Source organism: Xenopus tropicalis, chromosome 8 (genome assembly GCF_000004195.4).
Source record: "Xenopus tropicalis strain Nigerian chromosome 8, UCB_Xtro_10.0, whole genome shotgun sequence".
NCBI lineage: Eukaryota > Metazoa > Chordata > Amphibia > Anura > Pipidae > Xenopus > Xenopus tropicalis.
Genome location: NC_030684.2, coordinates 50358102 through 50385898, shown reverse-complemented (window position 1 = coordinate 50385898; position 27797 = coordinate 50358102). Strand labels below are relative to the sequence as shown.

At 40.6% G+C, this 27797-nt stretch overlaps 2 protein-coding genes across 2 annotated transcripts in view; one reads left to right on the top strand and one right to left on the bottom strand.

The window, feature by feature from the left end:
• The window catches only part of smarca1 (SWI/SNF related, matrix associated, actin dependent regulator of chromatin, subfamily a, member 1), a 78683-nt gene extending 76402 nt beyond the window's left edge, over positions 1 to 2281 (top strand). Inside the window, exons 23-24 of the mRNA XM_002931820.5 lie at positions 1250 to 1357; positions 1884 to 2281. Of these exons, the coding sequence (XP_002931866.2) occupies positions 1250 to 1357; positions 1884 to 1955 (180 nt within the window). The 3' untranslated portion in view covers positions 1956 to 2281. The remainder of the gene's footprint in view (positions 1 to 1249; positions 1358 to 1883) is intronic.
• The window catches only part of gab3 (GRB2 associated binding protein 3), a 206281-nt gene extending 184682 nt beyond the window's left edge, over positions 1 to 21599 (bottom strand). The window contains exon 1 of the mRNA XM_031891912.1: positions 21507 to 21599. Within this exon, the coding sequence (XP_031747772.1) occupies positions 21507 to 21578 (72 nt within the window). The 5' untranslated portion in view covers positions 21579 to 21599. The remainder of the gene's footprint in view (positions 1 to 21506) is intronic.
• Positions 21600 to 27797: the final 6198 nt, after the last annotated feature.

Below are 27797 nucleotides of genomic sequence, written 5' to 3'. Positions count from 1 at the left end.
GTTAGTGTGGAGGCATGCCAGGGATGGGCAGAGGATGGAGAGAAGGTTCTGGAGGGAAAATTACCCGGTTATTATTGGAAGGATGGGGTCCATTTGTCGGAAGTAGGGACTGACTTGTTTAACCTGGCACTGGGTGAGGGTAATGAGAGGTCCCTAGTAAAGCTAGTTGGCGGGTCATGGCGTCCTTGAGGAGTCAAGCAGCCAAGCCTGTGGCAGAGGGTACCTTACTCCGTGCCCCCAGGGGGAAGTTTAAGGGGGGTACTTGTCAATGAGAGTGTAGCCCAGTTGGCCTGCAGTCCTGATCGGAAGGCAGTTAGCCTCGGTTTAGGTTGGGGGAAAAGGTGGCAGTAACCAGGCGTTTCATTTGGGCGCAGGGCCAGTCCCTGTGAGGCGAGTAAGGATTGTCGTTACTGTAAATGTTGGTTACTGTAAATGTTTGTTATACAAACGGTTTTGTACAAATTAATAAAGTTACAAATGTTAACTGATGTAAAGTTTTATTGTTAATAAATAAATAACTGCAGTCTTCTTTTCCCAGCTACAGTGTCCAAGTGTGTTGTTTGGGTGAATGGGTTAAGGGCGTGGGGGAAAAAGGGGGGGGGGGGGGGTAAGGGCTGCAGACTCAAGGCTGCACCTGTCATGGTCCCGGGAGGTAAGGGTTTGATTGAGACCTACTTTGCTTCTGCTTGCCCATACCAGTAGGGTTTTTATTGGGTACTATTAACAAGTATTCCAGTTTCTGAATATTATGTGTTGCAATTTTTAAAGTCATTTTACTGTTCATGTTATTAGCAAACTAGTTAATAAGGCTGAAGCCTTTTAAATCCACCCTGGGATCTTAGGGACAGATGTATCAAAATGCCCCTGAGTGTCTTCTTCATTTAAAATATAAGGTAAGGGGAAGATTGTACGTGATTATGATGAAAGGCTGCCTTGAAGAAAACATGCCTACCATTGGTTTACTGTTAGGTCACAGCTAAATACCCTAAGCCCAAAGGAGTTTACAATATATATGTTTCTGTTAGGATGAAAAAATGAAATTTGCAAACTGTGTTGTCATGGTGTTGCCATTAATTCCAAATTGCTTCAAGTTTAATGGCATGTAATGGCAATAATATTAAATTGTTTCGTATATTAATGGACACCTAATGGATGGAATGTGGCAGACAAATCATACAGTAAATAATTATTAGAGTTGGAAGTGTTTCATGCTACGTGACATTGTTTTATGTTTTATTCTTGCCATTAGGAGCTGCAAAGACGCTGCAATACTCTTATATCGCTGATAGAAAAAGAAAACCTAGAGATCGAAGAGAAAGAAAGAGCAGAGAAAAAGAAACGACAGCCAAAGCCACAGGTAAAAACTAACTATAGGGTTATTAAGTTGTGAAAAATGCATTGTTTATTTTTTTTAAGTTGCCTTTTATGCACATACCGGTTAATTTTAAATGTTAAAGTTTCACTGATAACCCTCGTGCAGTTAGTTAGGGATTGCTATCTTTCCCTGAAAACACTATTACTTATTGTATCTTTCATATCAATGAGACCAACTATAGCAGTGGTAGTAATATTATATTAGTAATATTTTAAAGACAGATAAGGCAAAATATGTGATGATTTCACATATCGTGACAGACATGTCAACAAAAACAGGTACTTTAATATAAGTAGATGCATGGAGGGGGAATCTAAATGGTAAATTAACATTTCTACATATCTGCAGCCATATTTATATTTGTGTTTCTGTCCTTGGATTTGGTTCTGCTTAGTTCTAATTATGTTTATTGTTCTTCAAAGATTTCCTTATGCATTTCAAATTTATTGTAAGATATTATTACAGTTTCTTTTTACCTTTTTTTTTTTTTGTTTGTTTTATTCTTCAGCCCTCTAAAAGAAAAGCAGACGTCGTACCTGACAGTTCTGGGAAAAAGGATGCCAAGAAAGCAAAATCCTAGTGCTAAATAATACCATGTATGTTATTATTTGTTGGGTACTAACAGCCATTTAATGTCCTGCAATGAGTTAATGATGCACATGTAAGGACTCTGCTGCTCTCTCTGTGCGTTAACAGAATAGCCAGAATGCATTCAAGTTTTGGCAGAATTTGTATATTTTATGCTTTTATGTATCTAGAAAATGTGTAGTATTTTCAGCTTTTCCCATAGTTACATGCATTGTATTTTGTGACATGTTTAACCAGTGCAGAGAGTTTTAGCTTTTGTATGTTTTATACTGTATGCTGCTGCTGCTGCTTTGAAATAAAAAGTAAATCTCTCCTGTGTCACCGTTGGTTTCTTTCTACAGAGAAGAGCACTTACATTTTAATTATTATTCCCAGGCTCAATAAACTGTTAGTGCTGTAAATACTCTCTGCCTTTGTTACTGGAAGTGGAAATAGAACATTAGCTGGAGCTGTTAAACATTCTAGAACTTTCACGTTGATTATTATTGTTAGGAGTCATGCACTGTCTAAACAATTGCTAAAAGCTCTTTTACAGATGTAAACAGCTCAATCTCTTTCTTTACTATTAGCCAGAAATCAGAAATACTTTTAGATATAACAAACTCCTCTTTTAACTTATTATCATTATTGTAAATAATATCTGACATGTAAGGATTGCAACTACTAAAAGTTGTGGCTGGACATGCAGCCACTTCATTTATAGAATTATTTTTAATATAAAAAGGTACTTTTTGTATTCAGTGGATTTCTATGGGACAGACTAAGGGGCTTAATGTTTGTGTTTTAAAGGGTAACTCCGCCCAAACACAACTTGAGCTTTTTGAAAAGTAAACATCATTTAACAACTTTGCAATATACATCACTTAAAAACTATGTAGCCTTTTCATGATTTTAATGATGAGAAAAATACGAATTCAAAGTTCTATACTCTATAGATTTTTAAATAAGTAAGCAAGTTTATTTGCAAATATGAAAATGACACTAACATGAATTTTGATGAATAGGCCTCTAGAATTAACCGATCTTTAATAAATCAGACCCTGTATTTGACATGAGCTCAGAAACAGCCTAGCTCACTTTATGGTCCCTGTAAAAGGAAATAGCATATAAATCTGACCTTCTAGAAAGTTGAGTTTTTAGTATTAAACTGCACCAATTCTTAATTTTCTCAGGCCGCATGTATTTCCAATTATAGGCACAGTCCAGCGGTATGCACAGCAGTGATGTTTCAGGCTCCACCCGGCCATTCCTCAAGACACCTGAGTTTATAACGCTTTACATATTGCCATCTTGTGGCCACAGTTAAATACACGTGACAAACACATACACGGTTATGTTCATGTGTCCCAAAGGAATATGTTTTTAACTTTTGGCCACAAGATGCCAGTAACTGAAATATTATGAATTTGGGTGTCTCGGTGGTAATATTAGCTTGATAAATGGCCACATGGAGCCCAATGTGCCATTGATTAGAGATAAAGGTGCTTTTGTGTACCCAAATTTATTGGTTGTCAGGTCAAATCACAGTAAGACTTTCATTTTAAATTATATGTTTATTCTTGTTTTTCTTTGTATTTAGGTTCCCTTCTACTCATCTTCCTTTCAAATTTCCAAACTGCTGCCTGGATGTTAGGGCAATTAGATCTCAGCAACCTGCCTAACTTCTAAGTCTGAGTCCAGAGTATAGAAACAAAATGTACATAATGCAATAAAATTAAAGATGAGGACTTGCCAACTACTGTCTACACATTACTGTCTACACATACTGTCACCTTAAAGGGGAATAATTTGGAAAGAGTAACACTACCTATTGTAACTATTTTCTTACCACACTCCTGTAGAATCGGATCACACTCACGTAATTAGCGCAGTTTCTGTGGCAGTCGGATAGATCAAGTCTCTTTGCTATGTAAGAGACAGGGAACTGGGATTTACAGGGCAGTGCCTCTACCTAGTGGGCACTGACAGGTATACCTCAGGGGAATTCCACTAGGAAATAAATCACATACAGTTTGCAGTAACAAAGATTAACTTTATATAAAGGATGAAATAAGCATAAAACAGTATAAGCCAAGGTGCCACAGTCCGGCACTCCACTCTGCATGGACAAAGCAATTGTTCATTTCAGTCCCTGGCTATATGTCCCTTTCCCAAGAGCTTTTAGAACCCCTGGTAGCGCTACCTGCCCCAAAATACTTCTCCCTTTGGATACGGCAGTTGCTTCCACATAGCAGTCTCACAATCAACACCTGTTCTCAAATAGGGGACACACAAGGATGGCAACAGACAACCATAGGCAGCTGAACAGGACCCAGAACTATCTCTCCCTCTATGGCTGGAGCTCAAAGCTATCTCAAGCTAAGAACTCCGCAGCCTCTCCGGTTACTGGCAACTCCTTTACTTTTCACGCTGCTCTTTATCTGACTCTGGCTGGCTAGTGCAACAGGGGCCCTTTTAACCTCTGCCGATCCTCGCAAACTCTCCTGGATCTTGCAACATAAAGGGGCAGACACAGGCCAATCGTATTGCTTTTCAGCTTGTAACAGGGCTGGATGATGTTATAGACAGAAAAACAGGGGAAAGGGTCCCCTGACACTACATTGTAAATATAGGGCTTAAATTATTTGCAAATCATCCCTTTCTCTTTATATTTACATTTTATTCAGTGCCCCATGTTTTTTAAAAATGGGGTTGCAACGTTAGTCCCATTATTTCTGTCTCTATTTTTACCACCCCTACAGTTGGGGGAAGGACATACATTACAAAATGCAATGGTTACCCTTAATGCTTCCCTGCAGCCCTTGCTTCACTGTTACTTGTTATTCTTATTATTTTCTTTATGCAGATCTGCGGTTATATAACTATTCTGTACCCAGATCTGTAACTAGGGAACTGCAAATATATTAAATCTTAATAAACCAAATTATGTTAATCATATGCAAGTATCTGCCCAAGAAGACAACCAATATTTTATGAATAACATATGATTTTATGATTGAGCTTTGGTAATTCCACTTTTCTAGCGGCGCTAGGAAATGTACTATGCAATCTTTTTTACCAATTACAAAATATATTGTAAATATATATACAGGTCACCAAGTGACTTTGTTAAAGCTTTTGCAATTTTTATGCTGCATTTATATGCATGCTTGAATAAATGATCAGTTCACAGTTTTAAATAACCATAACATTAAAATTATTTTGCTTCAGTAATGACTTTCAAGCAATTTTGGATCCTTGAAGAAGTTAAGTCTTATAAATGTTTAATTAGATGTCAATCAATGTGAAACACCAATTTTAAAATATTATTATTGTATAGCGAAGTCAGCAACATAGCTGATTTTATTGGGAAAAATGCTTTCTTTGCATATTTGTAATCATTCTGTCAGTTGATTTTTTTTTTTTCAGGGACACAAGCATAAAGTTAGGCTGGATTTTTTCCTTGGCAATGCTGCAGTTTTGTGTGTGTTCTTTTCATTTGACTATCACTGTTAGTTCTATGGAACAAAAGTGGAAATGAATGGTTTGCTAACACACGTATACCATCACCAGGGTGCTGCTAGGATCTCACCTTGCCTCAGGCAGCAGCTCCCCTGCATGTTACCATGGGCAGCAAAAAGCCCTGCTGGTAAAGTGCAGAGTGTTATTATGTTCTCTGCACTATTGATGCAGCCTCCCCTCAACCTACTCCAACAAGCAGGGGTGAGGCATCTCGGTGTGGCCTTGGGTCCAGAAATACCTACAATGTCACATAGTGAATACAATCTGCCTTAATCACATTTTGCCACTTACAAGTCTGACCACCTCAGCCACAGTTCGCAATGTTTTATTTATCTTTTTATATTTTCAATGGTTTACCTCATCTAAAACCAACAGCATGTCCCTTTTTTTTTATCTAATATGTCTGCAACTAGTTATTGGGGAACTTCCCTGGAACTTTATCAAGCAGAATTGTTAAATATTTTGGTAGGCATGAATTTGCCACAAAATTACGCATTTCGCCATTGGCAATTTTTTTCATGAAATTGTCGCAAAAATTCAGCACGATAAAAATTCAGTGTGGAAAAAGTTGCAGTTGCATTAAAAAAAGCAGCAGTCACGTCAAAGAAATCGCGGCTGCGCCAAAAAAGTCGCAGTTGCATAAAATAAGTCAAGGTTGCATCAGAAAAGTCTTGGTTGCATAAAAAAAACCATCACACACTTAAAAAAATGTCACACAGAAGCTGCATTTCAAAAGCTTTTGCACCATTTAGCACATTTTTTGGCGAAGAGAAACAGGACAGATTTGCTCATCACTAATCACCTGACTTTAAACTTTTAATTTTTGTATGTCAGTTTTGTTATAGTACTAGACCTTGAGTCTCTTTGAGGAATTTTACCTGCCCATAGAAGAAATAACCAACAAGGCTGCTTACTGTACATGGAAGGTGAGCATTAACCATTTGTGTCATGGAAAACTTTTTGGTAGGGGGATGTAAAAGTGTATGAGGTAATTACAAGGAAAGATACATAGAAAACAGGAGTCAGTTTAGCAGACAGTGTGTAATGCCAAGTAACTGAATTCACTATCCTTCCTACTGTGTCTCTTACCACGGGGCACTTAATCTCTGTGTATTTAAACCTATTTATTGTTTGTATTATAATACTTGCCCTCCCTGTGTGTACTTTTATACACTGATATTTACAGCACTGCATATCTATGTAGCACTTTATAAATAAAGTTATACATACATACTGTAAGACAGTCATAAGTAAAGTGTTATTTGTAGGTATGTGAATTAGTTAACATGAATTAATTAGTTCTTTATTACAGGACGTTCCATAAGGGTGACCCATGCCCACTGAGAGAAAAGGTTTTCCCAATTGCTTCAAGGATATTATGGGATGCCCTGTTCCCCCACCCGTTGGTGGTAAAAGACAGAATGTTACCTTGGAAATAGTAAAGACACACCTAAAGTTTAGGCACACCTGCCTGGAATCTTTATAAAAACACCTTATATTAGTCCAAACTAAAAATTAGTTGTTTAAAAACTAAAGAAAGAAAAAAGTAAGAAAAGGTAATAAAACCACGGTTGTCCCTATACCTATTGACAATATATTACGAGCTATACTCTAACTAATCCAGAGTCTTGTTACTTTGTTTGCGGGTTACTTTAAATGTATGTATCCCTTCCTATGTAGCCAATCGAGAGGACAAAGTATAACAGTCCAAAGAGTCATAAAGACATATCATAGTGTCAAAATTGTAACAGCTTAGCATATCAAATATAGAGAGTATTTCTCTTAACCCCTCGTTCAGGAGAAGAGGCTTAGTGGGCAGTTACAGTGATCTAGTCACTCTAAAGATCCTTATATTACACGTAAGGGTATTTGTTCAAAAGTTTGTGCAAAATGATCTACTGGGTAAGTATACAATTTGTATTAGGTAATTTGGTTTTTAATATCTAACATGAGCATCGACTGGGTAAGTATACATTTTGTTTTTAATGATTTAGGTTTTCTTCATCAAGAAGATCACGACCTCAAGTTGTATCAATATATATTTCACCCGAAACTGGATATGTTACTCACAAGGGTAAGTAAGTTTGTACTACTGCCGAATAAATATTGTGGACAATCCAATGTTTCCAGAGATTTATTTTTTATTATTCGTTCATTTAGTTGTGTGTCAATCAAAAGCTTTCTATAAAGAGTATACTTGGTAACGGATCTCTGTGTGTATCTTACGTTCTGAGAAATAAACACTTGCCTTGTGCTTTCACTAATACATCTGAAGACACTACAATAGAACTCCAAATGTGCGTGACATTATAGGAGATAGGCTATCCCAACACTCCGTGATTTGGTGTGTGAGAATTATCTAATCAGAAATCAACACGTTACGTGGGAATTACTTTCACGACCTCCAAGAGACTCTAAATTCAGTTAAGAATGACACCTGACGGGAAAGTGAGTGGTTGTTTCAAAACAGCGGAGTCAATCGGCGAGTTATACCACAGAGAAGGACGTTACCAACCTATTCGGTCATCCAGACCTTGAAAAGACGGAATGTTCTGTGCTAGACTCTTGGTGCTTCACCTGAAGGGCTTGTAAGAATACTGTGGATTCAGAGGCCAAAGAAGGCCTCACTGCTGGATTGAATCAGGGAGTAGGGCGGTGATTTAGATGGTGATCTAGCCCTCTGAGCCCTACCAAGGAGAATTAGTGGGTTAGTAATCCCCAGGTGTTAACTGCCTAGGATAGGGACCACAGTGGAAAAGGGATAAAGGTTCACTCTCTCTTACCTGGATAGCATTCACTATGGGCACCCCAGCTTTAGGAAGGGTTCAGTGGGCAAGGTTATACACTCTTTTGATACATTATACATCATTTCAGCTCATTTAGAGTGAATATCTTGCTTTACATTGCTGAGACATTACTTGATTGGCAGAATAAGGACTTTAAAGACAATAGATTGGCCAATTCTACTCAACAATTGGTCTTTATTAATTTTTTTATAGGTTTTTAAATTATTTGCCTTCTTCTAACTCAGTATCCCGGTCCTCTCCTATTCAAATTCCAGTCTCTTATTTAAACCAATCCCCCCTTGCTAAGGTATTTTGGACCCTAGCAACGAAATACCTGCTAAAACCCCAAACTAGAGATCTGCTGAACAAAAATTTAAATAATTAAAAACTAAAAACAACAAAATATGAAGACCAGTTGCAAATTGTCTTAGAATATTACTCTCTACGCCATACTAAAAGCTAACTGGAAGGTGAACAACCCCTTTAAAGGAATAACATTGTTCAATAAATGACCTGTTCGTGTTTGAGAACCACTGTATTTATACTGTTGCTGCATATGAGAGTTACCACAACTCTCTTTCTCCCCTACTCTAGCAAGGAGCCATCTGACTAAACGAGTAGCATGTACCACAAGCTCCTGTGCTGAGTGGCAAATACAGGAAAAATGCAATGAGGTTTTTTTAATAGGGCACTGAGTTTTATGTTTTCCCTTAGTTTTAAGTTTTCCCTTAATAGAACTCTATTTATTTTATTTATTCCCTACTTAGATTTTATTGTGCATAAGTCTGAAAGTAAAAGATGATATGAACTATTTACTATATGTGGTCTTTAAATGATTATGTTGCAGCAACAGGTGAGAGGCCTGAAAATTTACTTGGCTGTAACCAAGCCGCCATCATAAATCACGGGGGCCCCTCACAACAAAATTTTCTGGGCCCCCCTCCTCCCACGTCCTGCCCCCCAATGGCCCCTTCAGTGACCCCTGCCATCAGTACAAAGGAGACACAGACATTGGTAGCCAGGCGGAAGCAGGAGGTCACTGGGGGAGGGGGGGGGGGCAAGAAAATTTTCTTTTGAGGGGCCCCGTGATTTCTGATGGTAGCCCTGTTTATACATCATATGCAACAGATGAAGCTTGGCCTATAGAATACAGTGAATCATATACAGTATTCCGCAGCACTGTACAATAAGTGGGTTTCATACATTGGACATACAGAGTAACATATACAGCAATCAATAACCGATACAAGAGGTGAAGGGAGCCCTGCCTAAAAGAGCTTACAATCTACAAGGAGAAAGGGTTGAGACACAAGGCACAGAATTTACAAAACCAGCACATTATATGCAGTGAGACGCAGTCTGTATTTACAAAACCAGCACATTATATGCAGTGAGATGCAGTCTGTATTTACAAAACCAGCACATTATATGCAGTGAGACGCAGTCTATATTTACAAAACCAGCACATTATATGCAGTGAGATGCAGTCTGTATTTACAAAACCAGCACATTATATGCTTTCCCCCAGCACCCTACCCCTCAGCATACACCAGTTCCCCCCTCCCCAGCATCCTTCAGCTTTCCCCCAGCACCCTACCCCTCAGCATCCTCCAGCTCCCCCTCCCCAGCATCCTTCAGCTTTCCCCCAGCACCCTCCAACTCCCCCTCCCCAACATCCTTCAGCTTTCTCCCAGCCCCCTACCCCTTAGCATCCTCCAGCTCCCCCTCCCCAGCATCCTTCAGCTTTCCCCCAGCACCCTACCCCTCAGCATCCTCCCCCAACATTCTCCAGCTCCCCCCAACTTTTATACGGTTGTGCCCCGTGCGTACGGACGTCACGCGCACGCACGGTGCGCAACCAGCCTGTAATGCCTATTTACTCCCCCAGATACTCCCCAAAGCCCAAACAGAAGGTAATTAAGGGAAGGATTATGTTGAAGACTTATTGGCAGATTTATTAAAGGTCAATGTCAGACAATGGTGTTTAAATCTAATACAAGCTAATTAAATTTCCCTTGATTTTTTATTGATTTGCAGATCAAAGTGCAATCAAGCTTTTGCCATCCCAGATTCACAGTTTTTAAGATTTCCAGTATCCATAGGCATCCCTCCAGCTCAGATCTCCCGAAATGCCATAGAAATGATCAAGGAGTGGCTATTTTAATCTTGGAGCATACATTATCATTTTTGATTTACAAAAAACACAAATATTTGAGTTTTTTGGGGATGTCATGTAAGCCCCCAAACTGCTTATATACCATAAGCCTGACGGTGCTGCGACGGCAGCCATAGATGAAGAGGTATAAATAACTATTACAGGCAAGGAATATTTAGGCTGGCAGGAGTCATGGCATTTTCGTGTGTTACTGAGTCATTTCTTCTGCGTGTCTGTACCACTTCAAGGTTTTACATTTAGTAATGATTAGAAAAAATAAATAACATGCACAGCCAAACGTGGGAGTCTGAAAGAGCTGAAACGCTGCGTGAGAGACAATCACATCCCCTTTCTACTTTATAAACGAGTCCCTATGGTTTTCACTTGATTAGAAAGTAACTTTTGCAGACATTTTCCATTGGAACTTGAATTAAATCCTCAAATCCATTTTTATATATACAAAGATAAGAGGCATCCAAAAGTGAATCAGAGATGTCAATATAATCACAAAATGATGTGCTTTAATGAATGTTCTGCCTGAATGATCTATTTATTGCGTCTCTGCACCTAGATATCTGTATTGTCCTTTCTTAATATTCATACAAATGGAATAGTCAGTGATGGTATTATTTGTCAGATGTGCATATTGCTGAATGCTTTGTTCTCTTAGTTAGTAGTTTTGCTGAGCTTTTAGGTATGGTAATTGTGCTATTGCTCTGATTTTATTGTAAGTAATAAACTATAAAAACATTTACATCTTATGTAATTACTGTAAAGCCTGCACCAAAGCAAAAGTAAAGGAGTGCAACAGTTTCTTATAACTATCTGCCTTTATGGCCCTCCTCGTACTATACAAATACAGGTATGGGATCCATTATTCTGAAACCTGTTATCCAGAAAGCTTTGAATTATGGTAAGGCCATCTCCAGAAACTGAATTTTAATCAAATAATTCATATTTTCTTTTTAAATGATTAACTTTTTCTCTGTAATAATAAAACAGTACCTTGTACTTGATCCCAACTAAGATATAATGAATCCTTATTGGAAGCAAAACAATCTGCATTCTGGATAACAGGTCCCATACTTATACTTTATTGCATAAATAAACCAACAACAACAAAAATGAATACGCAGCTATGTAGTGGACCTGAGACTGCTTGACCCCTGGTGCCCAAAATGTGGGCATTTTCATAATGAATAGAGACAAAGATGTTGTAAATGATGGTTATTATTATGTACAGCAGTTTGTTGTTATATCATTGCTGAATTCCAATGTTAACACGATGCAGAAATATATTTATTGAGTACTCTTTTTTTTTTATTTAAAGGCTTATTTATCAGTTTTCAAATTTGTGAATTTTATATTTTTTTCATTCAGAATAAACTTGAAATTTTACCAAATTTGATTGCTTGCTTATTTATTAAACATTTCAAATGCAAAAGAATGATCAAATTAACCTGTAAAAAAAATTCAAATGCATTGCATTTTCATTCTGCTTTTTATTTTTAATGGGTTTACAAAAGTCTAAATTTAAATATCACTTAAATTTTACCTAGAATAACTCCCATTGAATCCCCTGGAAATACTCCCTGTACCCATTCGCAGTTTCCACTGGACTGGGCCACCGGGAATCCAGAAAAAATCCTGTTGGGCCCTGCTGTCTGCCCTCAAGCCAGCCAAGTTCAGGAAGATTAAAACTAACATTCCACTGTGAAATGCTCAGCCATTGTTAATATTTCCCCCAGAGGGACAACCTGTGCATTTCAGAGGGCAGTGGAGTGGAAAGGGGGGAAGCAAGGGTGTGCTATGCAGCACAGACTGGGTGGTAGGCCCTTGACTCAGGTATCCGGGGCCCAGTCCAACACTGCTCACACTTCCTCCTAGGTGGGGCTTAGACTGCCCATTCTAACTAGTCACTAGTGCTATACCAATAACAAATTATATAATAATAATAATAATAATAATAATGTTCTATGGCTATCTACATTTGGGCGCCAGCCTGGAACTCCTAAACATGTGCAGAAGAATGTTGTCTTTGCAGTGTCCCCTCTGGACTGTTTGGGACATTTGGATGTTCCTTAAGCTGACAATACACAGTAAGATTTGTTTGTCGAGGTCATCAAATGAGCAAACCTTTCCCCCAAAATTCCCACCTTGGGTGGACGATATTGTGCTAATGTCCTAATGCTCTAACTGCCAAAAAGTAGAAGTGGTGTACCATCCACGTAAGGGTACCCCGATTAAAATAGGTGGACATTATACATGTGCCACAAATTTTGCAGTTTACGTAATTAAATGCCCCTGCGGTTTATTATATGTGGGGCAGACATGTCGCTCCATACGAGAAAGAATTCGTGAACATAAGTCCGCCATAAGAACAGGGAAAGTGGAACAAGCAGTTGCGGCTCACTTCGTGGAAATGCGCCATGGGGTTCAGCAATTAAAATTTCAGATAGTGGATTATGTCCCCAAATTACGTAGAGGAGGAAATAGAACAAAAATGTTATTAAGAAAAGAAGCTATGTGGATTAGGAGACTTGAGACCCTGACCCCCCAAGGATTAAATAGGGAATATGGTCTGCAAGCTATTTTTATTATGGACTGGGTAACATTGGATAGACTGTAAAGAAGTAACAGCTTTTTGTATACAAATGTGGCAATGTAACAAGTTTTGTATCTAATTAGATTTAAAGTGTCTATGAATAATGACCAGTAGATGGCGTGACAATGTCTTATAAAAGGCTTGCTTTTTTCAGTGGTTGGTAAGCTTGAGAAAAGGCCAGATGTAGGCCTGAAACGTCGCTTTATCCAAAAGCTATGTGTAGTAAATAAAGGCTTTTTTAATGGAGACAAGAAGGTGCTGTTTGATATTTTTCTACACGGTGTTTTGGATGGATGGTGGCCATTGAACAGACGTGCACCTGCCCCTGATTAAGAGAGACACAGGAGCTGAGGATTTAACACATTTCTAGGGCCAAAGGGTTGCATTGCAATGAAGGGGATAGAAAAAAGTTGGAGTGAGGACCACCTCAATGAGCAGATGTGGTACCCAATCCAACAAAAAAAAAATCAATATTAGTTTTAGTATTATATTACACAGTTTACTATGAACCAAAAATCCTAATTAATATAATTCCAGTAAATGCTTCCTGCTGATTAGATACTATAGGTGGCCACACCTTTAGCAAATTTGCACCTTTAATCGCACCTAAGTGAAACACATCAGCCCAGCTACATAAAGCATTTATAAATATTGTTTTTCTTCATTTCAGAGTTGTAAGTATGTTTTTCATAGCCATGTGCATTTTCAGTTCTAAGTATGGGAAGGGTTAGTTCTGTGAAACCTAACGATCTTGGAATTATCTTTCAACAGACCCATTTCATTTTTCTAATAAAACTCATAAGGCTCCAAATATGTATGGGATATTTAACCGTGTGTGATGGCTGTGAGGCTTCATTCAAAGGCAAGACAAAGGCAATGACAGGAACGCAAATGCAGGATAAGCCTGACCTTTCTATTCTAATTTAGTTTAGATTTACTCTATCCATTTTTTCATTAAATGTAAAACTACTGAAGCAGAATTAAATCCTTTTTCAACTACTTACAGGCACAAAATATTTTCCTCTGCCAATCGAACAGTTAATTAAGAAGGCAGCGTTACTGTGGTCCACCGGCAGGTATTAGGTAGAGATGCTTGCAAATGTAGAACACTTAAGGTCACATTCTCCCCTTTCAATAACATAACTGAACCTGACAACAAGTGATAAGCCCTTTAAGTACAGCTGCAGTTTCTCAACATTGGAAAAATACCAATGACAATCCTATTGTATTAAAGTTAATAGCACTAAGAGAGATAATATGGCACTGTATTGCTACCTATTGAGGGTACATACTTTTCTTTGAATCAAGTTAACTAACATCTTTTTGGAGAATTAATAAATAATTACTCCACAAGTTACAAGTTATACATTTCCATTAAGACAGCCTGATTCTGATAACTAGATGCCTTTTGCACTTTGGCATTTTACTGCCAATAGATTCGCCACAATAGTGCAAGCTAGAATGCTATATTTATTATGTAGAAACCTTTACCATACCTGAGTAAACAGCTATTGAAGCTGTTCTATCTGGCAGATAGCAGCTGTCATTTATCATGGTCTCAGTAGCTTCCCAGCTCTAGCACTAGCTGCTGGTAGCACCGTTTACACAGCACTGTTGGGAGGGGGAGTGAATTCTTATGGGAAGGGGAGCAAATTCTTATGGCAGGGAGAAGATGAAAAGGGAGAGAAAGAGGGGAGAGGAGCAAACTGCAGTGCAATGCCCTGAAGAATGTTTCTGAGAGCAGAATGTCTGACACAGAAGAACATGTGTACATAAAAGAAGACAACAAATCCTGTGTTTCTTTTGATAGAGGACTCAGTGCAGCTTTTCTGTGAGTGCTTATGGCTGTATTTACATAGACCTTTCTGATAAAGCTTACTTAGCTTTTATCTTTCATTCTCCTTTAAAGGGGTGGTATACCTTTTGATTCACTTTTAGTATGACGTAGACAATGATATTCTGAAACAGTTTGTAATTTGTTTTTTTCAGTTATTTAACTTTTAGTTATTTCAGCAGCCCTAGGTTGCTAGGGTCTTATTTTCCCTAGCAACCAGGCAATGGTTTGAGTGAGAGGCTGGAATAAGCATAGGAGAGGGACTGAATAAGATGATAAGTAATGAAAAGTAACTAGTACCGGTACTATAAAACTGAAGCCTCACAGAGCAATAGTTTTTTTTCTGCCAGGGTCAGTGTCCCCATTTGAAAGCTGTAAAAAGGTAGAAGAGGAAGGCAAATAACACAAAAAAACTATAAATAAAAAAAGTAATGAAGACCAATTTCACATTTGCTAGGAATAGGCCATTCTGTAATATACTTAAAGTTAACTTAAAGTTGAATCACCCCTTTAAAGCAAAATAGAGATCCCTAAAAGTACAATAGGCAAGAATAATTAGAGTGCTTTTACGGACCTGATTCAAAATAGGCCCTGGCAATACATTAAGTTCAACTGTATATCTAGTAAAATACTTGAAAACCACAAAGGGGAAGGCATCATATGTAATGCAGGTAGCTAAAACATTCTTTCATGTATTATGTTTCTTCTGCTTTAAAGGCTGTTGGGAGAACTACAATTACCTCTTTTATTGCACTTAAATGTTATTTATCTCGTTTATGTCACAGAGATACCATAATAACTGAAGAAAATATGTTTCATTTTCACAGGAGAATGCAGATAAACACTCCATTAATGTAGATGACCTCTGTGACAGAGATGCTTTTAGCGGCCCTTATGACAACGGTTAAATGTAGTTATTTAGTGCTACAAGAAAGGAATTGGTATGTGTATAAAGAAAAGCCGACACCATGCAACAGCCAATGTCAAGATGGGGGAAAGGAATTTAGATTTCTAGGTCTTAGAAAATTTCTTTCATTTTTTTACTTTTATAGTATGGTAACTATTAAGGTATGCGGATGTCTGTTTATAAGAATTAATTTTAAATAAATCTCTTCTGGTTTAAATGTATATTCCCCAGATATAGTAAGAAAGCATAGAGTATGACCAGCTTGCACTACTGGAACTCTTTTTTTTCAGTCATTGCCTGGGGACTATCAGGCCACCATTCTTATGGTGACTTCCACTGAGGTATCCTTCTACCTCAAGTCATTTAATCTTTAACTGATACCTACTGCCTGACCTTTATGTAGGTCAGAGATACCTAGGCCATGTATTATGTTATGTTTATACAATAGGAAATATTATCTGAAACACCACTTCCCACAGTGTAGGTCTAGCACTAAAGAATGTCTTAGGGCTCTGGCACACGGGGAGATTAGTCGCCCGCGACAAATCTCCCTTGTCACGGGCGACTAATCTCCCCGAGTTACCATGACCCGCCATCAAACTGGCGAACATGTAAGTCGCCGGCAGGATGGCACACGCAGTGGCGCGATTTCCCGAAATCGCCGAAAAAGACTTACATGTTCGCCGGTGGGATCATGGCAACTCGGGGACAAGGGAGATTTGTCACGGGCGACTAATCTCCCCGTGTGCCAGAGCCCTTACAGGAGGAGAAAGGTAACCTCTACTCACCTTAAATTTACATAACAGCAAGAACTTAATCTCCTGGTAAGCAATAAAAAGTGTTTATGAAACTACTGATACACTGATCAGCCCCAATAAGGGCAAACATGGTAAGCAGTTGGACTGATTAGCACCAATGGTAGGCAAGAAACATGAAAGGAAGCTTTTTAATAAATAAAAACAGCAGCAGCAGCAGAACATCCTGGATCTTCTTGTCTGGCTTTTTATACAGTATGCTGGCCCGAAAATCCTGCACTAAACAAATATATAGTTGGCAGCTATCGCAGTGCTTTAACACCCATAGGGTGTGCTTCCATATATGGTTTGGCATAAATTGTATTTCAGGTGGTTTTTTAGCCCGATTACAATCTGATCTGATTTAAATACTTAACTATTTTCATTCTGCCTTTTTGGTAAATTAGTACAATCTTTCATTTTATGGTAAGAAACCTAGACAAACAATATGTTTTATAACGATCTCTGCTAGTACAGGAGCAACAATCTTTAGTCCTTCTATTTTCCATGAATGCACCTTATGATTCATACAAGGTATTCAAACCTACATTTCATCTTGACTAACTCTACTTGTCATCTACACATAGCTTTTCCTTCTCTTGTTCTGATGCAGCCCTCTTTTAACTCACCTGTCACTGAGTTTCTTATGCACTATCTATCATTGTTTGGAAATCTATGACAGGGCCTGTGTGTGCCATACTCTGCCTGCCCTACCCTGCCTGTGTGTGCCATACTTTGCGTGCCCTACCCTGCCTATGTATGCCATACTCTGCCTTCCCTACCCTGCCTGTGTGTGCCATACTTTGCCTGCCCTACCCTGCCTGTGTGTGCCATACTTTGCCTGCCCTACCTATGTGTGCCATACTCTCTCTGCCCTATGCTGCCAGTGTGTATGACACACACAGACAGCATACACTGACATAATGCTGGCACTGCTCCTACAGTCTGAGGTGTGAACAGGGGAACAATGTGGGTGATTACAGCCTGAGCCTGAGGTGTGAACACTGCAGGGGATGAACAATGCAAGGATTAAAAGGTGTGAACAATACAGGAGATTACATATTTAAACAATGCAGGGGCATTACAGCCTGAATCTCAGCTGTGAACCATGCAGGGGGGCAGTTAAGCTCAGTACTGATACCATTTAAAGCTTCCACAAAGGTAAATCATCAAAGCAGCTAGACAGGTGGGGGGCCACACAGAGGGGGGTCGCCGTATGCGGCCCGCGGGCCGCCGATGGACAGCCCTGCTCTACGCCATACTAAAAGCTAACTGGAAGGTAAACAACCCCTTTAAAAGGAATAACATTGTTCAATAAATGACCTGTTTGTGTTTGAGAACCACTGTATTTATACTGTTGCTGCATATGAGAGTTACCACAACTCCCTTTCTCCCCTACTCTAGCAAGGAGCCATCTGACTAAAGGAGTAGCATGTACCACAAGCTCCTGTGCTGAGTGGCAAATACAGGAGAAATGCAATGAGGTTTTTTTAACAGGGCACTGAGTTTTATGTTTTCCCTTAGTTTTAAGTTTTCCCTTAATAGAACTCTATTTATTCCCTACTTAGATTTTTGTTGTGCATAAGTCTGAAAGTAAAAGATGATATGAACTATTTACTATATATGGTCTTTAAATGATTATGTTGCAGCAACAGGTGAGGGGCCTGAAAATTTACTTGGCTGTAACCAGGCCGCCATCATAAATCACGGGGCCCCTCACAACAAAATTTTCTGGGCCCCCCCTCCTCCCATGCATGGCCCCTCCAGTGACCCCTGCCATCAGTACAAAGGACACACAGACATTGGTAGCCAGGCGGAAGCAGGAGGTCACTGGGGGGGGGGGGGGGTCATTGACGGGGCAGGGTGTGGGAGGAGGGGGGGGGGGCAAGAAAATTTTCTTGTGAGGGGCCCCGTGATCTCTGATGGTAGCCCTGTTTATACATCATATCCAACAGATGAAGCTTGGCCTATAGAATACAGTGAATCATATACAGTATTCCGCAGCGCTGTACAATAAGTGGGTTTCATACATTGGACATACAGAGTAACATATAAAGCAATCAATAACCGATACATGAGGTGAAGGGAGCCCTGCCCAAAAGAGCTTACAATCTACAAGGAGAAAGGGTTGAGACACAAGGGGGCACATTTACTAACCCACGAATCCGAATTGAAAAAATTCCGATTGGGAAACGAACATTTTGCGACTTTTTCGTATTTTTTGCGATTTTTTAGTCGCCTTTATGACTTTTCGGAAATTGACGCGACTTTTTCGTTACCAATACGATTTGCGCAAAAAAACGCGAGTTTTTCGTATTGAGTGCTCGTAAGCGGCGGGCGAAACTTTCAGACTTAGCATGATTTTGGAAGCCTCCCATAGGACTCAATGGCACCCTGCAGCTCCAACCTGGCCCAAGAAAAGTCTCCCATAGGGCTCAATGGCACTCTGCAGCTCCAACCTGGCCCAAGAAAAGTCTCCCATAGGGCTCAATGGCACTCTGCAGCTCCAACCTGGCCCAAGGAAAGTCTCCCATAGGGCTCAATGGCACTCTGCAGCTCCAACCTGGCCCAAGGAAAGTCTCCCATAGGGCTCAATGGCACTCTGCAGCTCCAACCCGGCCCAAGGAAAGTCTCCCATAGGGCTCAATGGCACTCTGCAGCTCCAACCTGGCCCAAGGAAAGTCACCATACTGAAGCTTGAATGAATCCGAATCTTTCGTACTCGGCACGAAAGCTGCGAAAAAGTCGCGACTTTTCGCGCAAGTAGTAACGCTACGAAAAAATCGCAACATTTTGCGCAACATTCAGAATGGCTAAGAAAAAGTCGCAACAATTTTCTGAAAAATTGCCAAATACAGATCATTATGAAAAAAACGCAATCGGACGCATTCGGCCCATTCGTGAGTAAGTAAATGTGCCCCAAGGTGTGGGAATGGGCAAGACAACAGTTGTGAGGCTAAATAATAGCCTCACATGTGACTATCCTGGAAATCTTCTGTTCCTGCAAGCTGGTTCTGCTGTGCTCTGATTGGATTTTTCTTCTTATGGATCCTCCAATCAGAGCACTGCTTTCTTGACAGACAGTAAAACTGACCAATCAAAGCACAGATGCAGACATTACAAACCGAAGGCAGTGCAGAAATGAAGACTGAAAAAAAGAAACTGCAGACTAAACTTTACCTGGCTGACACCCCAGGCACATTATATACAGTGAGACGCAGTCTGTATTTACAAAACCAGCACATTATATGCAGTGAGATGCAGTGGGCAGGGCCACCATCAGAAATCACAGGGCCCCTCACAACAAAATTTTCCCACCCAGCATCCCCCCAGCTCCCCCCTCCCCAGCATCCTGCAGCTCCCCCCTCCCCAGCATCCTTCAGCTTTCCCCCAGCACCCTACCCCTCAGCATCCTCCAGCTCCCCCCTGCCCCAGCATCCTTCAGCTTTCCCCCAGCACCCTATCCCTCAGAATCCTCCAGCTCCCCCCTCCCCAGCATCCTTCAGCTTTCCCCCAGCACCCTACCCCTCAGCATCCTCCAGTTCCCCCCTCCAGCTCCCCCACACCATCCTCCAGCTCCCCCTCCCCGGTATCCTCCAGCTCCCCCTCCCCAGCATCCCTAGGCTTTCCCCCAGAACCCTACCCCTCAGCATCCTTCAGCTCCACTCCCCAGCATCCTCAAGCTCCCCCTCCCCAGCATCCTTCAGCTTTCCCTAAGCACCCTACCCCTCAGCATCCTCCAGCTCCCCACTCCACAGCATCCTCCAGATCCCCCCTCTGCAGCCCCCCAACCCTCAGCATCCCCCAGCTCCCCCCTCCCCCAGCATCATTCAGCTCCCCCTCCCCAGCATCCTCCAGCTCCCCCCTCCCCAGCATCCTTCAGCTCGCCTCTCCCCAGCATCCTCCAGCTTTCCCCCAGCACCCTACCCCTCAGCATCCTCCAGCTCCCCCCTCCCCAGCATCCTTCAGCTTTCCCCAGCACCCTATCCCTCAGAATCCTCCAGCTACCCCCTCCCCAGCATCCTTCAGCTTTCCCCCAGCACCCTACCCCTCAGCATCCTCCCGTTCCCCCCTCCCCAGCATCCTCCAGCTCCCCCTCCCCAGCATCCCTAGGCTTTCCCCCAGAACCCTACCCCTCAGCATCCTCAAGCTCTCCCTCCCCAGCATCCTTCAGCTTTCCCTAAGCACCCTACCCCTCAGCAACCTCCAGCTCCCCCAGCCCCAGCATCCTACAGCTCCCCCTCCCCTAGCATCCCTAAGCTTCCCCCAGCACCCTACCCCTGAGCATTCTCCAGCTGCACTCACCAGCATCCTCCAGCTGCCCCTCCCCAGTATCCTTCAGCTTTCCCCCAGCACCCTCCAGCTCCGCCTCCCCAACATCCTTCAGCTTTACCCCAGCCCCCTACCCCTCAGCATCCTTCAGCTCCCCCTCCCCAGCATCCTTCAGCTTTCCCCAAGCACCCTACCCCTCAGCATACACCAGTTCCCCCCTTCCCAGCATCCTAAAGCACCCCCTCCCTAGAATCCTTCAGCTTTCCCCCAGCACCCTAACCCTCAGCATACTCCAGCTCCCCCCTCCCCAGCATCCTTCAGCTTTACCCCAGCCCCCTACCCCTCAGCATCCTCCAGCTCCCCCTCCCCAACATCCTTCAGCTTTACCCCAGCCCCCTACCCCTCAGCATCCTTCAGCTCCCCCCTCCCCAGCATCCTTCAACTTTCCCCCAGCACCCTACCCCTCAGCATACACCAGTTCCCCCCTTCCCAGCATCCTAAAGCGCCCCCTCCCTAGAATCCTTCAGCTTTCCTCCAGCACCCTAACCCTCAGCATCCTTCAGCTCCCCCTCCCCAGCATCCTTCAGCTTTCTCCCGGAACCCTCCACCTCCCCAACATCCTTCAGCTTTCCCCCAGCCCCCTGCCCCAACATTCTCCAACTTCCCCCAGCGGCTCCCCCAGCTCCGACCTTTTGCTTCCTTCCTCTTCGTCTGTCCTTCGGCTCGTCTGTCCCCGGCTCCAACCTTCTGCTTCCGTCCATCCGACTGCTGCGCCAATGCCCTGCTCCCTGCTGCGGCCCACGCTTTTATAGGGTTGCGCCCCGTGCGCAGTGACGTCACGCGCACGCACGGGGCGCAACCAGCCTGGAAAGCATGCCTTGTATATTTGATAGAATTTCAATGGGTATTGTAAAAAAAATTGTGCAGGGACCAGTTAGTAATTATCCCTTAATTAAATATCTCTACCTAAGAAACAACAAGACGTGCTGCTTACTTGGCTCCCTGACTATTTTATGTAATCATAAATGAAACAGCATTTTGTCATATTCTCTAGTGATAGAGTTGCTGTTGCAGGAATTGGGTTGGTGGTATCAGGACCAATGCTCTTAAAATTCTCTACTCATGGCAGTTATTTGAAATAAACAGAACACTGGGTCATCATGTATTTTAGCTCAGAAAATTGTTCTACTGGCAAATGTTAAAGCCTTCTCTTTTCTCATATTGCATTGTGTAAATATTTTTATTTAAGTAGTCCTTCTTCTGCTTTCTGGCCAAACGCATATTACATGCTAGTCTCTTTGTGAATTGGGCCCTCTCTGTAGGGGTGATTTATCAATTGTCAAGTCTGATTTTTTTTTTTTTTTTTGCTAGAAAACTCAAATTCGAATTATGGTTCAAAAACTATTTATTTATTAAAAACTGGTATTTATTAACCCTTTAAGTGCCAGCAGAATTTGACATTTCGGTTCCCCTCAGTGCCAGACGTTTTGTAAACATTCTGAGCTCTCTCAATTTAGAGGCTTTTACTGGGGGCAGGGTTACGTTTAGGTAGGCAAACTATATATTGTTTTTTTCAGGAGAACCTGAGCTTTCCAAATATACCTGAGTTTTTGTGTATTTCCACTTCTGGAACAAGATTTAGAGCTTGAAATACAAAAAAAAAAAAAGAAAAAATGCTATTTTTCATGATATAAGGATTTCTACCAGAAACATATTTTATGCCAATACCTGATATGTATAGTTTTATTGAGATTTCTGACTTCTATAGATCAAAAACTCCCAGCAGTAAATTACTAAATTTTCAAAGCATTACAGCAGAATACGGCATACTTTACATTCCAAAGCCAAAAATCCTGGAACATTAGGTTTACCCCAGGAAACCATACATTTTTGAAAAGTACACATACTGACGAATCCGAAATGGGTAACTATGTCTTCCAACTCCTAAGTTCCAAACGGCAATGCTTTACTGAATTTAGCATGTTCAATAAAAAATTATGAAAATTCTACAAAATCACCTCAAATCTTCCACTTTCAAGCACCTTATCTCCCACATAATATTAGGTACCAAGAAAACACACCCTAAATATGATCACAGATGTATCTGGAATTTAGAAACCCCAAAAGGAAGTTAGTACATACAAATTGCCCAGGAGATCTCTAGCTACTGAAAATTCAACACATTTACTGCATTTTCTGTGGGGTAAAAACACAAAAAAGTACATTGACCCCCCAAAACCATATATTTTTGGAAAGTACACATTCGGACGAATTCAAAATTGGTACCCATGTCTTTCTACTCCAAACAACTGAGTCGCAATGCTTTCCCAAAATTGCCAGTTTTGATGAAATACCTAAAAATCACATCAAATCTTCCACTTTCAAGCACCTTATCTCCCACATAACATTAGGTACCAAAAGAACACACCCTAAATATGAAAGCCAAGGGTCCGCTGAACGGTTTGATGCCCATTGTGCATAGGATCACCAATGTATCTGGCATTTAGAGACCCCATAAAGAAGTTAGTGCATAGAAATTGCCCCAGAGGTCTCTTTAGCTACTGAAAATTCAAGACGTTTACTGCATTTTCTGTGGGATAAAAACACAAAAAAATACATTGACCCTCCAAATCCATATATTTTTGGAAAGTACACATTCGGACGAATTCAAAATTGGTACCCATGTCTTTCTACTCCAAACTACAGAGTCGCAGTGCTTTCCCAAAATTGCCAGTTTTGGTTAAATACCTGAAAATCACATCAAATCTTCCACTTTCAATCATCTTATCTCCCACATAACATTAGGTACCAAAAGAACACACCCTAAATATGAAAGCCAAGGGTCCGCTGAACAGTTTGATGTTCCCATTGTGCATAGGATCACTAATGTATCTGGCATTTAGAGACCCCAAAAGGAAGTTAGTGCATGTGCATTATGTGCCATAAGACCCCCTAACAGTACCGAGACCCTAGAAAACCATACATTTTCTGAAAGTACACATTCTGACAAAACAAAAATGGGCAAATACAACTTTCTACAGCAAACTACCAAACTACAAAGCTATGCTAAACAGAACGGTTTTTATGGCATTTCTGAAAATTGTCACAAAGCTTGCACGTTACCTCATTATGTACCTCCACATTTTGTAATGTTTCAACATAAAACTTTCTAAATATGAACGCCAGGGGTCTACTGAACAGTTTGATGCCCTATATGCATATATTGGCCAAACTACGTGCTATACAGGGGCACCCAAATAAAAATAGTGCATATGAATTTTCACATAAGACACTCCGGCTCATGCAATTTTGGCACCCGGTATGTGTATTATGTGGTATAAGAATCCCTAACAGTATGAAGACCCTAGAAAACCATATATTTTCCGAAAGTACACATTCTGACAAAACAAAAATGGGCAAAAACAACTTTCTACTGCAAACTACAACGCTATGCTAAACAGAACGGTTTTTATGACATTTGTGAAAATCGTCACAAAGCTTGCATTTTACCTCATTATGTACCCCCACATTTTGTAATGTATCAACATAAAACTTTCTAAATATGAACGCCAGGGGCCTACTAACAGTTTGATGCCCTATATGCATATATTGGCCAAACTGCGTGCCGTACAGGGGCACCCAAATAAAAATAGTGCATATGAATTTTCACATAAGACACTCCGGCTCATGTAATTTTTGCACCCGGTATGTGTATTATGTGGCATAAGACCCCCTAACAGTACCGAGACCCTAGAAAACCATACATTTTCCAAAACTACACATTCTGACAAAACAAAAATGGGCAAATACAACTTTCTACTGCAAACTACCAAACTACAAAGCTATGCTAAACAGAACGGTTTTATGTGACATTTCTAAAAATCGGCACATTATGTTCCCCACGTTTAGTAACGTACCAACATAAAACATAAAAAGTATGAACGCCAGGGGTCTACTGAACAGTTTGATGCCCAATATGCATAGATTTACAAAACTATGTGGGGTACACAGGATGCCAAATTGAAATACAGCAGACAAAATATCCATGTGCAAAGACAAGTAATAAAAAAACAATGTGAAATGCAATATAATTGATAAAAATAAAAAAAAACACTAAAATCATTTTTTTTTTTGCCTAATAATATCTGTGGTCACAATAACAGTTTGAGTATTTTGGCTAGGGCAAATAAGTTTTACAGACAAAGTCAAGCGAACAACAACTATGCATAACTGAAAATGCAATAATAATTGGCTAAACATGCAATAAAATACCTAAAAATGCACCAAAATCACAGAAAATGTAGTAGAAACACCAAAATAATACACAAAAGGTATTGCGCAGTATGGTTAGTGAATACGCTATCCACAATGGCAATAAAACATTTTTTCAGGCAAGAATAAAAACGATGCGATAAAAAAAAAAAAATACAAAATTACATAAGTGTGTAAGTGAGTGTGTACACATGGTAAAATGTGTTTTGTGTGCATGTGTGTGAGTGTGCAAGTGAGTGTGCAAGTAAGTATGTGTAAGTTTAAGTGTTCTGAATGTGTGAAACCCACCAACTACCCAAAATGTATGTGTTTGGGTGTAAGTGTGAGTATAAGTGTGTATTAGTGTATTGTGTGTGTGTGTTTTTTTTGCACTTACCTGTAACAAGCAGGCACACACATCAGCTGGAGGTGGGAGGAAGGACCCAGGAGCCGTGCTGCAGCTTCTTCCAGCGACGATCGGTGAGTATTCAGAAGGGGGGGCCAGAGGGGAGGGAAGGGAGAGCAGGAAATGTCAGGCACACACAGACAGCGTGTGCTGACATTTCCCATTGGGCCCCTGGGCGATCGCGCCCCAGGAGCCACTCGTTCCCCACCTCTGACTATTGTCTGGAGGCTGGGAAACGAGCGGGGAGCGAAGAAGCGGCTTGAAAAGCCGCTTCTCCGCTCCCAAACCCAGAAGTGCAGCAGGACATAGAATCTACGTCCTGTGGCACTTAGGTACTTTTATACACAGGACGTAGATTCTACGTCCTGTGGCGCTAAAAAGGTTAAGTGCAAAAAACTGGAACGTAAATATTTACATAGTAACATAGTAAGTTGGGTTGAAAAAAGACATACGTCCATCATGTTCAACCATAATGCCTATATATAACCTGCCTAACTACTAGTTGATCCAGAGGAAGGCAAAAAACCCCATCTCAAGCCTCTCTAATTTGCCACAGAGAGGAAAAAAATCCTTCCTGACTCCAAGATGGCAATCGGACCAGTCCCTGGACTGCCACCTAAAAGCTTGCAGGTTTCTATAGAAGACGATGGGCATTGTACTAGGCAAAGTTTTTTTATATTTGCTGTAAAAAGCTTTAGTTTTTCAAGTTCTTCGGGTTTGTAAACTGTGAACAATTTGAGTTACTTGATTTTTTACTTGAGTTTTCCTTATTAATAAATAAGACAGCATTTGATATGCAAGTTATTCATCTTAGGAAAACAAACTCAAATTTAAAAACTCGAAAACTGATAAATTGGCCCACAAGAGTCCCCTCCCCAGTGCTCTTTGCAGTGTTGCATCAGGGAATGGGAATGTCCATTACCCTAAGCCTAATCACTTGAATCCCTACAGTGGCAGGTCATTGCCTGGGGACTATCAGGCCACCATTCTTATGGTGACTTCCACTGAGGTATCCTTCTACCTCAAGTCATTTAATCTTTAACTGATACCTACTGCCTGACCTTTATGTAGGTCAGAGATACCTAGGCCATGTATTATGTTATGTTTATACAATAGGAAAATATTATCTGAAACACCACTTCCCACAGTGTAGGTCTAGCACTAAAGAATGTCTTACAGGAGGAGAAAGGTAACCTCTACTCACCTTAAATTTACATAACAGCAAGAACTTAATCTCCTGGTAAGCAATAAAAAGTGTTTATGAAACTACTGATACACCGATGAGCCCCAATAAGGGCAAACATGGTAAGCAGTTGGACTGATTAGCACCAATGGTAGGCAAGAAACATGTAAGGAAGCTTTTTAATAAATAAAAACAGCAGCAGCAGCAGAACATCCTGGATCTTCTTGTCTGGCTTTTTATACAGTATGCTGGCCAGAAAATCCTGCACTAAACAAATATATAGTTGGCAGCTATCGCAGTGCTTTAACACCCATAGGGTGTGCTTCCGTATATGGTTTGGCACAAATTGTATTTCAGGTGGTTTCAATGTTTTTTAGCCCGATTACATAGGCTGGAATCTGATCTGATTTAAATACTTAATTATTTTCATTCTGCCTTCTTGGTAAATTAGTACAATCTTTCATTTTATGGTAAGAAACCTAGACAAACAATATGTTTTATAAGATCTCTGCTAGTACAGGAGCAACAATCTTTAGTCCTTCTATTTTCCATGCATGCACCTTATGATTCATACAAGGTATTCAAACCTACATTTCATCTTGACTAACTCTACTTGTCATCTACACATAGCTTTTCCTTCTCTTGTTCTGATGCAGCCCTCTTTTAACTCACCTGTCACTGAGTTTCTTATGCACTATCTATCATTGTTTGGAAATCTATGACAAAAGTGTGCATTATCTAGTTGTATTGTGGATTGTTTACAAAATGGAGATCATTTTTAATTTAAAAAAAAAAAAAAAAATTTAGATCAGGTTGACAGTAAAGTGTAGAGCAAAGAGTAACAGAGTGTATTTTCCCATATATCTCTGTAAGTGAGAGATTAAGAGTAATTCAGATGGGGTTTTTTGCCTTCCTCTGGATCAACTTGTAGTTAGGCAGGTTAGGTATAGGCATTATGGTTGAACTTGATGGACGTATGTCTTTTTTCAACCCAACTTACTATGTTACTATGTTACTATGTATGTTACTTATCCTTTGTTAACGTCTAATTCATTACTATCTTTGGTTCCCCAATGCAATTTCCAGATAATCTAAGTAAGTTAATTATGTCCAAAATACAAAGAACCTTGTCAAACAAGA